The 17,359-nt window shown below is 41.5% G+C and overlaps 1 protein-coding gene across 1 annotated transcript in view; it reads right to left on the reverse strand.

Moving 5' to 3' along the window:
- The window catches only part of PLCB4 (phospholipase C beta 4), a 388,618-nt gene that overhangs the window by 43,296 nt on the left and 327,963 nt on the right, over positions 1-17,359 (reverse strand). Inside the window, exons 23-26 of the mRNA XM_072943829.1 lie at positions 16,266-16,317; positions 9,144-9,246; positions 7,089-7,253; positions 3,926-4,130 (exon numbers count right to left, since the gene is read on the reverse strand). Coding sequence (XP_072799930.1) covers positions 3,926-4,130; positions 7,089-7,253; positions 9,144-9,246; positions 16,266-16,317 — 525 coding nt within the window. The remainder of the gene's footprint in view (positions 1-3,925; positions 4,131-7,088; positions 7,254-9,143; positions 9,247-16,265; positions 16,318-17,359) is intronic.

Consider the following 17,359-nt stretch of genomic DNA (forward strand, 5'->3'; position numbering starts at 1 on the left):
TGTCCCAGGCAGTGGGGATGCTGCACTGAACCTCCACTCCTACTCTCAAGTAGCTGTTACACTATTAAAGTTGGGTATGTATCCATGCAGAATTTTTGTGCATTTTATGTGCATGTATAAACAGATAGTTGTAGGGTAATAATAATAAGATAGTCTTGCAATTTGCCTTTTCACTCAGCAATGTATCACTCTCATCTCCCTACATTCAAACACTGAGAGCCAAGTCGTTACTTTTAATGGATGCTGTGCAGTAATTTACAGTATGGCTATAACAGCTTCAACCAATCCCTATCAATGGATTTGAGTTGTTTCTAATCTTCTTTATTCAGATAACACTGCATGACATTAGAGCATAATTTTAAAAATTTCTTGCTCTTACTAGCATGACATTATAGCAAGCTTGCTCTTAACAACCTGATTAAAGAAATCATTCCTAGGGTAAGTATTTGGTGGACTATAAAATCGGGGACTTCCTTAGCTTAGTCAGGCCTAAGATGTCTTACTTCTGTAACTGGATCTAAACTTGTGGAGTGATTTTCAACAAACTGACCCACCAAAAAGCCGAGAAGACATAATTTGCCAGATGACTGAGTGTCCTGAAAATGTGACTGTTTTCCTGAAGTTGCGCAAACTACTCAACCGGAAGAGCTCACACTTCTTACTGAGTAACTCTGCTTTTTGAGGACGCATCCTCAAACACAAACCAGACCTTTTCAGTTTTAACACCAGATACCCTGTGTTTCAGCTTCTTCAGAACGTCTACGTCCAGCATCTTCCTTAGCAAGACCTTGCCCAGGGCTGCTTCCCTGTCTGGAGAGAAAGCTGGTCTACCCTCTCTGCTGTGATACATCATTCATCTTTCCGGCCCAAACAGCTACTGACATCCCTCTGAACCTCACTCTGAATACTCATGCCTTGGCTCAATGCTCCAAACACCTTCTGATATACTACCCTTTGGGCACTCAGATATACTACCCTTTGGGCACTTTGGTCACACTTATCCGCGTATACACAGACACCTGCTTACGTATATGTACGTGTGTACAATTTTTGAGGGTAAGTGTACATGACTTTTTCAACTTCACATTCATAGAGTAGGTACTAAATAATTGTTGAAAACATCTTTTCCTTTGAGAAGAATACCTTCAATGAATACATCAATGATACACCAGTTTTCCTGATCAAACTAGTAAATGCTAACAAAAGTTACTGCTCATACACTCTGACGGGTTATTTGTCAACCTATATTTAAAGCTCTAAATACGTATACACTACTTGATGCAAAAAAAATCCACTTCAACAAATTCATGTTCTGGAAACAATCAGGCACACTCCCAAAACTTTACACGTAGGGGTCTTAGATGCAATACTGCGTATAAGAAAGAAAAACAGAAATGACTTCAGTGCTTCAATGACATAAATTACAGCATACAAAAATGGAATCCATGCAGCCAATAAAAATATTTCATGACATGGGAAAGCACTCTCCATTGTGTGATAAAAAATTAACCCTCTGAAATATGAATCTAAATGAGTACACGCAGTAAAATCCAATTTTATTAAAAATAAAATAGAGGGAAGAAATGAGTTTGGAAGTAAAGGGACCAGCATGGTAACAGAGTTCTCTATGGGCAGTGGATTTACGCATGACCATTGACACATTTTTATACTGTCAGATTCTTTTTCTGATGCATATTTTAGCTACTCTGCCTTTTTTCAGGATAAAACCTGCTAAACATATTTGTGGAATGAATGAATCCACATTATCTTCAGGCACATAAAAATCTGAAGATGTTATCGAACACACACTTTCTTTTTTTCTCTAGAAAATGCTGAAGTGCAACAGAGCAGGCATTTATTTTGAACTTTTTCCTATAGAATCAACAAAGAATGTCAATGTTCTAGGGAACAGGGACCATGTAGATTTACTATGATGCTGGTTCAGTACATGCTGGAGGTGAGTTAAGCAGATGCAATGTATCAATCAAGAGGCTGCAAAGAAGACCAGAAATTTGGAAAAAGGTCTTGTATTCTTATTTTGCTGTTTTCACATAAGTCCCTTAAATAAACCCTCATACTGTCTGCCATCAGTTTCTTCACATATGAAAGAAACGACCAGAGAACACTGAATAAACAGTCTTTGAACGTGAAATCTGAGGCTAAGACATCAACTGCAGAATCCCATCAAGGATAATCCAGTACAGAAATTTCAAGTGCTTCTGATAAAAACACTACAATGTTGGGAAGGAACACCTGTAAGACTGTTTTTAGAGATCTGAAGCAATACTTCTACACATATTGACACTAATAAAACTACATTCTACATACAGACATTTCTTCAGCATAGACCGACGTATGTCCACATCCATTGGGAACAATTTCACATTTCTGGACTCTGTTCATATAAAGTGCTGAGTAAAAAGTAGGAGCTCAACAATCTCTTCCCCTTTTCTATTCAAAGAGCCCATTTCCCTGGAACAGATTAGAGTTTCAGTGGAAAAGAAACATACGGGAAGGGAAGACAAACCTTGGAAGTGTTCTGGCACATTTGTTCATGCAGCTATGTCTAAAAGGTACTGGCATTACACACTCTCTGCTTTCTGAGTGCAAGTATGTGGAACATGATTTAATCCATCTGCTGATGCCCCGTGGCCACCACGTGCTCCTAGAAACACACATGCAGGTCTCCTGTCTCTTTTCTGATCCACTTACCCAGACCCGCACCCTCCCATCCAGCCTCTTCCATGCGCTCTTAGATCTGTTAGTGCGTGTTGTAGCTTCTAGGAGGCTTCCTTTTTTTGTGTGTGAAAAACAAAGGAAAGGAGGAAGGAATCTTTACTCTTGATTTTGGAACTGAAAAATCCTCATGGCTTACTTATTTATTTTTTTAATTAACAACCTGCCATCAGGTTAACGTTGAGCATTAGTTGCAGAAAATCCACCCTCCCGTGAAGTACACGTTATTCAAAACACACAGCAAAATAACCCAAAGTAACCTGCACGACACTGTGATGTGTTCTCGTACAGCACAGAAGTCAGATCTGCGTCGAGAACCACACACACGTGCATGCACGCAGTTCTGAGCCTCGTTCTGTTGTACCCTAGGATTAAGGAGCACATACTTCACAAGGATGCTGTGAGGAAGACAGTATCAGTACCTCTGCTCTCCAGGCTGGGAAATGAGGGTTTTAGAGGTGAAGTTACTGTCCCGAGGTCACTAGGCTAGCCGTGGAGAGTCAGGACTTGAACCCTGGTTAATTTGATGTAGTTTGCTGTACTGTTTCCTTATGGTTCAATAGACTCTGAGGATACAGCAGATCTCTGTTTTCTTTTAATGTTCTGGGCATAGTTAGGAGTTGTAAAAAGTTAATATGTTTGGGTTTAAGCAAAATCCTATGACTTGGTCCAATGTTTGATTCCTCCCATTGATCTACCTTAGAATAACCAAAGGTGGTTTTCTACGGCCTGAGGACTGGGATTTTTTTTTTTTTCCTGAAATTGAACTCTCTTGTGGATTTAGGGGAAAAAAAATCCAGGCATGTTGATACTTGAGTTCAATTTAAATCTTTTAGTGAAACCAACTGACAAGATATCTATGGTTCTGCATCACTGATGTCTTTTCCTCCTTTGAATGATGGTATAAATATATTCTCCCCAAACATATTTGTGAAAATCGAAAGCAATGTAAAATGATTATGTTTCAAAATAAGAAAGAACCTTAAAGACAATGTAGTCGTGCCCATTCATTTCTTACTAGGAAACCTGAGGTTACTATTTACCCTGATTTCTTAGGCTACAAAGTGTGGCGGCATCGCAAGAACGGACGTTTTTTAACCATAGGTGAAATATTTTATAATCATGTAATTTAAGAAAAAAAATACATATGTATACATAAAAATAGCCTGTATCTAAAAGTTTAGCTTACCTCCAAATCCATCAGGCACATATGTTTTAAGAACAATATTGCAGAAGATTGTTGGCAGTGATAAAGGTTTATTCCCCTCATTTCGAAGGGAAATGTGTCGATAGCCCGCTTGGAGACCATCGAGGGGAAGAATCCTTTGGCCAATCAGTTTGTTGTTGTCATCATACACGGCGATTCTCAAGACAGCCAGGTCAGGGAGGATCACCTGCAAACAAGAAATGGGACTTCAGCCTTTATGAAAAATAGTATGGAGATTCCTCAAAAAACTAAAAATAGACTTACCATATGGATCCAGCAATCCCACTCCTGGGCATATATCCAGAGGGAACCTTAATTCACAAAGACACATGCATCCCAATGTTCACAGCAGCTCTATTTACAATAGCCAAGACATGGAAACAACCTAAATATCCATTGACAGATGACTGGATAAAGAAGTTGTGTGATATTTATACAATGGAGTACTACTCAGCCATAAAAAAGAATAAAATAATGCCATTTGCAGCAACATGGATGGACCTGGAGATTGTCATTCTAAGTGAAGTAAGCCAGAAAGAGAAAGAAAAATACCATATGATATTACTCATATGTGGAATCAAAAAAAAAAAAAGAAAAAGAAACTTGTTTACAAAACAGAAACAGACTCACAGACATAGAAAACAAACTTATGGTTACTGGAGGGGGAGGGTAGGAAGGGATAAACTAGGGGTCTGAGATTTGCAGATACTAACTACTATATATAAAATAGATAAACAACAAGTTTCTACTGTGCAGCACAGGGAACTATATTCAACATCTTGTAGTAACTTATGGTAAAAAGAATATGAAAATGAATATACGTATGTTCCTATATGACTGAAGTATCGTGCTGTACACCAGGAACTGACACAACATTGTAAACCGACTGTACTTCAGTAATGAAATGGGACTTTTCATTGGTTTTTGAGATGCAGCTCCCAAGAATGACAAGTCTAGGAATCTGGACCATATTCACACTGTTCTTAAACACTCCTTTATGGCTAAAATAAGCCCACGGTCAATTTGCATTCCTAACGTACACTGTATAGGGTGCAGTGTCCAAGCCATTGAGGAAGGCAGTTGGAAAAGGTTTCCTGGAAATCACTCCCTGAAAATTGTAGGTGGCATGGATGTGAAAGATTACAAACCCACATTTTGCCATCTTTCCCCATCGCACTCATGTCATGGATGAGCAGAAAGAGACTCCGAGAAATAAAGTGACTTGTCTTGATCTCAGAGATGGTCAGTGACAGCTGGTTCTGGGCACTGGGGCTCTTGACTTCTAATCCTGTGATCTATCTACTCCCTGGGCTGCTTCTGACATCTAGTCCTGTTCTTCAGAATCTAGAAAGTATCTTAGAGGAAACGCCTCAAACATAAAAGACAATTTATATACAAATTTGGATTCTCCCTTTACCTTGTACTCTGCAGTATTTAACATCTTTGGGGTGATTAAATAGAGTAAGAAGGGGCAGCTCCAAACATTAACATATACCTAAGACGTCTACTCCTGCCATCCTCAACTGAGTAAACGCACATAAAATCTGCACTCAGGCAGCAGAATCCCTACTCGGATATAAAAGAACAACATGAAAAAAGAAATCCACTGTTTTTCATCAGGAATGCCTTTTTAGTGGCTACAGCAGCCAAGTCATCTTGGCTGATTTGAGCAAAAATTAGCCAAGATGCTAGACAATGAAAATAAAAGATAAAGCTAGACAATGAGCTGGCTGCCTACTTACACCTAGAGGTTATAATTTAATTCCAACTTCATGAAGATTAAAAGAAGAAACCAGATTCAGCCAGCTTTAGTCACTGTACTGTCTCTCACATGGTGAAAGGGGGCTTTCCTCGTGAGATTAGTGCAAAGAGCAAAAACAGTAACAAGAAAGCAAAAAAAGTTAAATAAAGCACTTGGTATCAGTAAAAGGCAATGTAACTTCTGAAGAACAGGGATGGGTCCAAAACTGGCATCTTGCTTCCGGGGCCAGTAATGTCACATGTGAAAATCAAGTCTGATCTGTCCCCACTCACCACAAACAATGCCTGAAGCCAACTTCCTGAATTTCTAGAAATATGTGTAGAGATTATTCATTATGCTCAAAACACTGGCCATAGTGACAACAGATCCAGCCATTCAGCTATAACAAACCGGGAAACCTGGGAAGGAAAAAGGCATGCATCACAGCTGTGTATGCAATTCACACTGCACTCTGACTGCAGAAGAGAAGGCGAGGACGGCAGGAGGGGAGGGCTGCATGGATAACGCTAGTCCTGTACCAGGGAGAGCCGACATTTCAAAATAGCTTGATTCATTGAATTATACTGATCTTCTGTAATCTGATTTCTGTAACCCAGTTAGCCAATTCTGAGGTTGATAATCCCTATTTTTGTCAAGATAAAAAGCCGATCATCTGTGTTGCATGACATACAAACAGAACAGAAGCATTTGGAAAACCTGTGCCTTAAGAAAAAGCAAGAAACCATCTTGGCCAGGATCACACAACATGTGAGAGAGAAGCACAGACATTCTTGGAGGCAGCACCACCAATGCATGGATTTTTCAATCCATCTTCAGTTGACAAAAGAAAAACAACTGGAAAAGATAGTCACAAGATTAAAACCTGAATCATTAGAGGGAATGATGCTCTAAAGATAAAGGATAATAGGAAGAAAAAAACCCAAAAAGCCAAAAAAAGCAGGTGACACACAGAAAGCTGTGAGTTGCCACACTCTCTGGATGCACAGGACAGTACCAACTGACCCACTGAAGGACATTCATTGGCCTTAGTTCTGGTGCAACATCCTACCTGGCCTCTTGGCTAAAGGGACAGTACCGGTACCCAGCTGCTGCCAGGGCAGGGAAGAGCTCACCCACGTACGATGGTGTCCACTCGTGGGGGCTCACCCTAAGTAGACCTGGAGCCTGGGCATGGCCATGTGGCAGGTGGGCTCCTCCAAGGAGGAAGGAGAGCCCAAAGGAGGAGTGGGACAGACAGACAGACCAACACTCACATGGCGGCTGCAGAACGGACGCATCAGAAGGGGCAAAGAAGACATCTGGGCTTGAATAACGGCCCCTACACGCACCGAAATGCGGCTCCCGACTTGGCCGAGTGAGACTGACACGTGGAAAATACCCTACCTTCCGAAACACAAATGACTCTTCATTGTAAACGGGGTTGAGTCCATTGTTCATCACCATGCGGGTTCGGAATTCTTTCCGGATGGTGTCGGTGGGCAGCCCGTACATATCCACCTCCACGTACGTGCCGATTTTCTTATCGGATAAGAACTGACCCGAGATGACCTGGAGCAGCAGAGAGGTAGGACGAGAGAGAAGTGAAGTCCGTGTGATTATCAGGGGCAAAGAGCAGTCTGGCAGGCAGGAGTTCTCTGCTCATCTTTAGAAGGTTTAACTTTCTGTGGAAATAATGTATTCCTTCCTTATTAAATTAGAATATTATTAAGCAACCACTATACGCAAAAACTATTCCAGGCAGAGGTCTTGCTTTTGAGAGCTGTCTAGAGAAAGAAAGAGGGAAACATACATCAATCACACACTACAAAAACAGTGTCCACAGCCTCTTCACGGAAGTATCCATCCCTATGAAATGAAGCAATGGGTTCAAATGTGCCCTAAGATCCCTTCATAGCTCTGAAATTCTGCCGTGCAGCACTTCTGAATTCTTTCAAAAGCCTTGAAAAGAGACAGAAAGAAAACCATGCCAAACTGAAGTTGACAATGGTCAGACAGGACAGTGTTATTTTTTTGTAAAGACCAGAGTTAAATTCTATCTATTATAAAGCCATGGAGAGATTATTTTTCCCTTACCTTCCAAATGACCATAACCATTTATTAGGGTTTTTTTTTTCACATTATCTAAGCTAATAATTTTAAAACAGGTTTTTGAGGTATAATTGACATAAAATAAACTGTACATGTTTAAAATGTACAGTGAGATCAGTTTTGACACAGGAGCACATTTGTAAAACTATCACCACAATGAAGACCACAGATATTTCCATCACCTCCCCAAGTTTCTTTGTGCCCTTTGGTGGCCTTCCCTCCCTCTATCCCTGTCTGGAGGACATCACTGATTTATTTTCTGTTACTATACATTAGTTTGCATTTTCTAGAATTTTGTGTAAATGGACTCATACAGTAGGTATCTTTTTCATTAGTAAACTTTTTAATAGCAGTTTTCAGTTTATAGAAAAACTGAGAAGAAAGTACAGAGTTCTCCTATTTCCCTACAACCTCGCCCACAACCTCCCCCACTGTGGGTGGGCCTGCACCACGTGTGGTACATTTGTTACAACTGACGAACAATCATTATCACCCAAGTCCACAGTTTACACTGAGGGTTCACCCTCGGGGTTGTACATTCTATGGATTTGGAAAAATGTATAATGACATGTAACTACTATTGTAGCATCACACAGAATCATTTCACTGCCCTAAAATGCTTTGCGCTCTGCCTGTTTATACCTCCCCACAACTCGTGATTCTTTTTTACTGTTTGCAAAGTTTTGCCTTTTCCCAGAATGTCACATAGCTGGAATCATACAGTATGCCATTTTTCCAGGCTGGTTTCTCTCACTCGGTCAGGTACATTTAAGTTTCAAACATGTCTCCATGACTTGATAGCTTATTTCTTTTTAAAACTAAATAATATTCCACTGTCTGGATGTACAGCTGTTCATCCACTCAACTACTAAGTGGCACTTTGGTTGTTTTAGAAATTTTGGTGATTATGAGTAAACCTGCTACAAACATCCTTGTGTGGGTTTCTGCATGGACGTAAGTTTCCAAATCGTGTGGGTGAATGACAAGGAATGCAATTGCTGGATCATGTGGTAAGAGTATGCTGAGTTTTGTAAGAGACTGTCACACTGTTTTCCAGAGTGGTTGTACCACTTGGCGTTCCCACCATCAATGCATGAGAGTCCCCGTTGCTCCACATACTGTACCAGGTGCTTTTTTAAATCTGATTTCTCTCATTAAAAGTAGCTAATAATTTCACTCGTGGAAAAAAAAAAGTCTCTCAAGAAAAAAAAAGAAAGAATTTAAATCAAAGTTGAGAGCCACACATGATCTTGCAACTTGACATTAAATATTGTAACGGTAATTTCTGAAGACTTTTCCGAGACCCCCTGCGCACACGTTTGTACTCTTCTGGAAGAGAGGGAGCCTTACCTGCACCGAGCAAGTGGCTGCGATAACGCCATCAACAGGTGTTTCAGAGAAAGGATCAAATGTGCGGTCGGGCCGCCTCATGAAATCTGGCTTGAGAAGGTACCTGGTGGGACAAAAGTATCGGAGGAGTTTATTTCACTAGTTGCTTTTATGAAGACTAAGACCATCACTATTCAAGACACCGAATACATCTTTTTCCCCATTTCTAACTGAGGAGCTAAGCTTTTGGGCAGAGGTTCCTAAGCACCGAAGAGAATATCCCTGCCCTGTGGGCAATCCTGAGGGGCAGCAGGGAAGAGGGAACGTTTTCCAGATTCCAGGCTCCGGGACATCCATGATTTTCTGACACCATCACCTTCTCCTGAACTTGTTTATTAGGCCATGGACCCCTTCAGACACTTCCTCTTACAGGCATAAAATAAAATGCAAAGAATAACAATGAAAAACCAATTACATGAGCCATAGTTATCAAAATGTGGAAAATGCATGATATCTTTATTAATTATGTTTTAATTAATATATTAAATTGTGAGATCTAATGGCAAGTTTGATAATTACCAGAGTTTCAAAGCACTCATAATCATAAAGATATTTCGAGATTTCTAGCAACAGGAATGAGATATACATATATCTGTGATTTATACTGGTGTCAGAATCAGAGGCATTTCTGTCATTACTGTGGATTGCTGCTTACGTTCATAGTCAGGAAATGTCACATTTCAGGTAGAGGTAGGTGAAAATAAAGATGTTATTATTTCTCCATTCCTAGCCAGGGTAATTAGGCAAGAAAACGAAATAAAATGTATCAAGCTTGGAAAGAAGTAATACTATTTCTGTTTGCAGATGACATGATCTTGTATATAAAAAAAATCCTAAAGAATCTACTAAAAAGCTATTAGAATTAATAAATGAGTTCAGCAAGGTTATAGGATACAAAATCAACATATAAAAATCAATTTTATTTCTATGCATCAAGCAATGAACAATCCGAAAATGAAACTAAGGGAACAATCTCATTGATAATAGCACCTAAAAGAATAAAATACTTAGGAATACGTTAGCAAAATAAGTACATAAACTTGAAAACCCCAAAACATTGTTGAAGAAAATTAAAGAAGGTCTAAATAAACAGAAAGACATCTCGTGTGTACGGATCAGGAGACCTCACACTGTTAAGGTGGCATTATTCCCCAAATTGATGCACAGATTCAACACAGTCCCTATTAACATTCTGGCTGGCTTCTGTCTAGAAAATGACAAGTTGATCCCAAATTAAAATAGAAACTCAGGAAAACCCAAAACAATCTTGACAGAGGAGAACAAAGTTGGAGGTCTCATACTTCTCAATTTCAAAACTTTCCACAAAGCAACAGTAACCAAAGCAGCTTGGTACTGGCAAAAGGACAGACACATAAGCCAATGAGACAGAAATGGCGGTCCGGAAATAAATCCATACACTGATGCTCAATTGATTTTTGACAAGGATGCCGATACTATTCAGTGGGAGAAAGAATCGTCTTTAGACAAATGGTGGCAGGACAACTGCATAGCTGCATGCAAAAAATAAATAAATAAAACTAGCCCCTTCTTTAATTAACATCATAAAGTAAAATAAACTCAAAATGGATCAAAGACCTAAATGCAAAAGCTGTAACTATAAAACTCTTCGAAGAAAACATAGGGATAAATCTTTGTGCCTTGGGATTTGGCAATGGATTCTTAGACATAACACCGGAAGTGAAGCAATGAGAGAAAAAAGTACATAAACTTGACTTCATCATAAAGACGCCTGCACTTCAAAGAGCAGTCTCAAGAAAGTGAAAAGCCAAGCAACAGAATGGGAGAAAACATTTGCAAATCATGTATCTGGTAAGAGACTTGTATCTAAAATAAATGAGGAACAAATAACCCAGGTAAAAAGTGGGCAAATGGTTAAGACAGACAAACGGCCAACAAGCACTTGAAAAGATGCTTAATATCATTAGTCATCAGAGAAATCAGATCAGCACCACAATAAGGTAGTACACACACGCTAGAATGGCTATAATACATAAAGAGATACTAGTAAGGATGGACGAGGAGGTGGAGAAACTAGAGCCCTCAGACAGCACTGCTGGTGGAGATGCAACATGGTGCAGCCACTTTGGAAAACAGTCTGGAGTTCCTCAAACAGTTGAACACAGAGTTACCATAGGACCCAATGATTCTGTTCCTAGGCATGTGCCCAAGAGAAGTGAAAACATACGCCACGCAAAACCTTATACCCAATGTTCACAGCAGCACTATTTATAACAACCGAAGATGGAAACAATCCAAACGTCCATCAAAACATGAATGGATATACAATCAAAGGTATATCCATCCATCCAAGGGAAAAATTTTCAGCAATAAAAAGAAATACAGTGCTGGTGCATGCTACAACACAGGTGCACCTTGAAGAGATTATGCTAAGAGAAAGAGCCATAAAAGGTCACGCAGTGTATGAATCCATTCACGTGAAATGTGCAGAATAAGCAAATAGATAGTAGATGAGTGGTTGCTTAAGACTGGGATGGGAGCAGGGGATACTGCAAAGTGATAGCTAAAGGGTATGTGTTTTCTTCCTTGATGTGATTAAAATGTCTCAGAATTGATCCCCAGCGATGGCTGCCCCTTAATCCCACAGGGTATGGTCACAGAATCACACCTCCGCTGGATCCAGAACTTTCCTGAAACTTGTGTCAAAGAACTTCACCTCTCTAAAAAAATTTGTTTGTTAGAAATGATTATAACCATAGACATAAAAATTCCACACTAGTATGAACAATACATAACAGGGAAAAAAAGCACTTTCCTTTAAACTATAGGTTTGCTTTTACATGTAAAAGAATCACCATTTGGGATCAAATTATATTCCTTCGGAGCATAACTTTCAGTAGTTTCTACTCTAGATATGTCAGATTTAGTATTACTTTCTAAAATACAATCAAAAAGGAATCCTGAAGCATGATATTTTTTTCTTTAAGTTTAAAGTCACTTTTTTTTTTTTTGCTTTTGACAAAGCTGCCATTCTTTGCCATCATCTTAAGTCTGAACAAAAAGGGCTACAAAATAAAGCCACATTCCACTTGGATGTAACCATCCATAAAGAACTTCCAACAAGGGACACTGGTTTTTAAACCAAGGATATACAGAGTTTATAGAATTGTTCAAATATTAAAGATGACTTTGAACATGCGCCTGTCTCCAGGAGAATGCCACTTGTAATGTTCATACAAAAGCTCTCTAACTGCATAGAATACACTGTTTTTTATGTTTATCAAGTTTTAGAGTTGGACTTTTTTTTGTGGCTAGTGTTAACCACTGGAAAATCTGATGATGGAGCAAAAACTCAAGACTTGGGATGGGACCACAGATGAGTAACTACTATACTTTGCACACTTCTCCAAGGGAAGCCTGCCAGCTTCCTGTGGCCAAGTATCAGACATCAGCGGCCAGGGGACGTGATGGTCATGCTTCTGGCTTTCACAGGGGGCAGCATTTGGACTCCAGTTGTGGGAAATGAGGGACTCTGCCTCCTGAGAAAGGTGGGACTCTGAGGTCCACACAGGACTGTAGTCATCTTTCCAGTCCAGATTCTCTTTGGACAGTGGCTGTCCGAGATTCAGGACCCTCTGTGGTGGCCCTCAGTCATTTCTGAAGGGTCAGGAGACTCTTCTCACCCAAAATAGAGAAATGTGATTTTGACTGACGATGTCTCTGTGCCAAAAACATTCCTCCACATTCCCCGCTCTCAGGCCTGTTTCAAAGAAAATGAATCTGTGAGCGATCACAAATAAGGAATGCCAGGAGAAAAGGGCGAGAAACCTGTGTGATTCTCCACAGGAGGCAGCCTTCAGTGTAACGTGTTCCTTTATATACTCAAAAAAAAAGAAAGAACGCATAGCAGGTTGACAGGATCCCTAGCTTGACTCTGACACTGAGCCAGCTTGTCTTGAACGAACGTCTGTTCTGGTCCTGCCTGAGGCAGCGGGGACGGCCACCTGCGGGGACACCTGGGGCTGTGCGCGTCCAGGGGCCCCGGGCACCCATGGGGAAGCCGACGCTGGACGGGCGTGGGGAGTGTGCAGCTGCAGACGCTCTGTTCTTGGCTTCATGCTCTGCACACACTGTCCTGAAATTCTTAATGATTTATGAGCACAGAGCCCTGGGGCCCCACATGGAGCTGGTCCTGCCTAGCGCTTTTCAGTGGAGAAAATGAACTCATTCCCAGCATCCAGGTCTGTGTGGTGGACATGGGTAAAGGCCAAAGCTGATGGCAAGTGGCTGGATGCCCGGATTCCCCGTGGACTTCCTAGGGTCTCGGAAGGCAAGGGCGGGAGAGAAAGGTGGGACTCAGAGGATGGCGACATAAGGAAGTCCATCCTATGTCATCAACACTCCATTGTCATACTTACCAGCAAGAGAGCAAAAACGGCTGTTGATTATAAGATACCATGGATTTTAAGGCATGCTCCAATTTGACAGAAAGTTCTATAAAAAGTGTGCACCTTTGAATTATAAAACACTGTACTATTTTGATAGCAACCACCCAATTTCCTCTGAAAACCTGAAAAGACTTGAGAAATTAATCGGTTCTCTGTTGTTCCATTGGGAATTATAGAAGTCTCTCAGTTTTCCACCTCTTAAATATGAGTCTGTTATAAACGACTGCTCACTTTCTGGGTTAAAAAAAAACGCACTTACTAGACCCAGTGGTGTGGCCTCCTCAAAAATCAGCCCACAGACCAGGCAGGGATGCCCAGGTAAGCTTCCAATGTTTTTTTCACTATTGGTAGATCCAGGACTTTGCACATGGATGCTCCATATAAAACAACTATTGTTTGTCACTGCAGGCCTAAAAGGCACAGGATGTCCCTTTATGGAAACGCAGCTCTCAAACACAGCCCACAGGGATTTTTTTTAAGTCCCTGCAGGTGGGCAGGAGATTGACAGGGCAACGCGGTGAAAAGATGCCTCGCTCTGGGAAGCGCATCCTTCATGGCTGTCCCCATATCTACAGCTAGACTCCTCCATCCCCTGGGGCACAGCACGCATGTGAGAGTTCTTCTCTTTGCCCTGTTGGTGACAACCTCTGCCTCCAAGCTGGCTGCGGGGAAAAGGGACAGGGCAGAGGTGGGGCACAGACCCTGAGCAAACTGTGAACGGCTCTTGTAGTCAGGCTGCCCCAAGGAACAGTCAATACTTTTTAGTCCCTCTGGTGGGACTCAGGCTTTTGGTTGCATCACTTCTGACACACGAGCACAGAATTCAGCTAACGTAGCACCATCTTTGCTTATGAACGTATTTTAAAATAAACAATGGTGCGGAAAATAAGATTCTGAACATGCAAACTCTGGCAAAATGGAAATTCTTGAAAAGAAACGGAGTGAAGGTGGAGAGCTCCCATTGGGACCGCTTCCACGTGGACACATTCCCCCCCCAACCCCGCATCAGGACTAGCCATCAAACGGCCGAGGAGGGAGTGGAAAGCTCCCTGGGGATGGCTGGGCCCCAGTAAGGTTCTGGACGGGAGCACAGCCGGGTGTGAGCCGTGCGTGTTCCTCACAGGCCTGCTGTGAACAGATCGCTCGTTTAATCTTGGGTGATCCCTGCACGTGATCGGCCACATGGTCTTAAGCTTTTCTTCAACCTCACTTTGGCACAGAAATGTGCAGTTTGTGAAGTACTTCAGATTCACTCAGTTCATCCCCACTGAGCGGTCACGACAAACCCGGGGTGGCGAGCGTTACTGGCTTCCTTTTAACAGCAGGAAACAGAGGTTCAGAGTCTAACACACCCGTCCAGGGCAACTCAGCCAGCACGCAGAGGACCCGGGGCTCAAACCAGGAAGGCTTTTGCCCCCGGCACCGCAGCCGCCTCTGGGCCTCACTGCCTCAGCCCCCACTGGGGGTCCACCCGTCAGTTTACGTGCGCGACCACCTGGTTCTGAACGCTGTGCACTAAATAACGAAATAGCTTTAAAAATACCCCGAAATGTGTATTTGGTCGTTTTCTTTTTAACTATATAATTTTCTTTTCTTTTCCCTCCTGTTTCATTGAGATATAATTGACATAGAAGACTGTATCAGATTAAGGTGTACAATTTTTATTTCTTTCAAAACACACAGCAGAGGAAGATGGCCTGTTTGCTGCAGGTGGGTGGCCCTGGGAGCAGGGTTGTCACCTGTGGGTGGAGGGGCCCTGGCAGACAGAGGTGGGAGTATGCATCCTGAACCCACACTTGCTGAAAATTCTGACTGGCTGATTTTAGTGATGGAAATCAGATTTCCAACCAGCGAGGCCAGGAACGTTCTGACAGTAGCATCGTGGGAGGAGATGGTCCTCTGCTGGATTAGTCTAGAGGTCCGAGGGCAGTGCTTTGGGATTATTTACCTGTCGTGCTGCTTAGAAACGTTTGCGTGGAGAAAAAGGGCCACACAGTTGTTTTTTTTTTTCCCCAGCTGTACAGAATTTTAACTTTATATTTCCATTTAACCTTTCAGCGTGTTGGTGAAATTCACATTTCCTATTTCACAGCTTGGTTCACAGATTTTAGGGAGTGCTATTTAAGTAAACTAGCACGACATTCGCAGCATTATTTTCCGGTAACTGCTATTTACAAGACATGCAAAACAATCAAGAGAGGACAAAGCTTTCTTCCAAGCTGAAATAAACTCCACTTGACACCCGTGGCTTCATTATAAATCAAATCAACTTCACCTCACTACTTGTCTCAGGTCAAACACACATATTTAATGTCCATGTCTCCCTCTGTTGTCCAGATGGGCAGGGATCATGATCCATCCCAGCTAGGAAAACCTCTGCTACTGAATTTAAAGTGAGAGAATTAAACTCTAGAGTGTGTATAATAAACTGCTTAACTCGTGGTCAATTTCTTTTTTTAATCTGCTGAGTAAAAATTGGGGTCGATGGAGAATGTACGTTACAAATGTAATTGACCTGGGGATGTCATTTGTTTCTCTCTCCTCCCTCAAACCCAGCTTAAATCCAGGAGCCCCTAATTAAAAATGACATGGTTTCATTACAGCTGTAGCATGGAGTGTGGAACATGGTGACAACAGTTTAAATCACGTTACTCACCCGCACGATCCATTATACTCAAATTTTCCCTGATTCAGTTGCATCGCTAAATCTGTCAAGAGACAAAAATAATTTAGCATCTCGTCTCCCTGGACAAAGAAGATCTTGACGGGGTGATTTTGAACAGTGGAAATCAGATACTGATCCCAGGCTGAAAGGTTTTTTTTTTTTACACCACAAGGTATCTCTGGGTCTGTTTAAGGCACACAATTCTCTGTTTCATGTTGCAATCACCTTGTGTTTAATTTAAATTAAACATAAAATGCATTTTCATAAAGATCATGTTGGCATGGCTTTAAAATTTGGATTCAGTATGTGAGTTATATGATGGTTCTATCAGTGTTGAGATTTGGATGTCCAACCTGACACAGATTTGGAGAGGATGCACCTTAGGACCCTGAGGAAGGGTATGTGGGAGATACCCAGTAGGGTCGTGTGAATATAAAGCTCCATTAAAATGAATCAAAAATAAACGAAGTATCACAAAAAAATTGGGGACTTAAAGAAGAATTCTTCTGGTGGGGTCTACACTGGCAGGGCTTATGATTTTCCCCTTGCAGCCAAACACTGTCTTCTTTCTTCTCATCAGTGAAAGACATGAGTCGGCTGATGGATTCTTTTTTTAATTCTTCAAAATCTTGTGATCAAACCAAACATTAGAGAATAAAACATAAGTCAACCTAGTGAATAAACTGCTTTTGGATCCTTTAAACCACATAACCAACTGACTGGCAACAAGGGACACAACCTGACCCCTCTGTAAGTAAATAAAATCAGCAGTGCCTTTTGATCTTATTTTGTTTCTGCTAGAAACGCTCTGGGATCGTACTGGTACCTGGTCCCAGTTTAGCAGGGTGAGCCTGACAGGGCTACTGTCAAGAGACAAAAGTAATCTAGTGTCTCCTCTCCCTGGACCAAGAAGATCTTGACAAAGAAGTCTGACTGGAGCTCCTGCTCACTGAGACAGCGCCACCGAGGGGTGGGAAACACAGCCATGCCAAAGGGATGCAAGTCGTAGGAGCTTTAGGTCAATTCAGATAATAGGGAGTAAGGTGGACTGAGATTCACAAAGTATGATGGATGGACTAGAGAAA

This window comes from Vicugna pacos, chromosome 19 (assembly GCF_048564905.1).
Source record: "Vicugna pacos chromosome 19, VicPac4, whole genome shotgun sequence".
Taxonomy (NCBI): Eukaryota; Metazoa; Chordata; class Mammalia; order Artiodactyla; family Camelidae; genus Vicugna; species Vicugna pacos.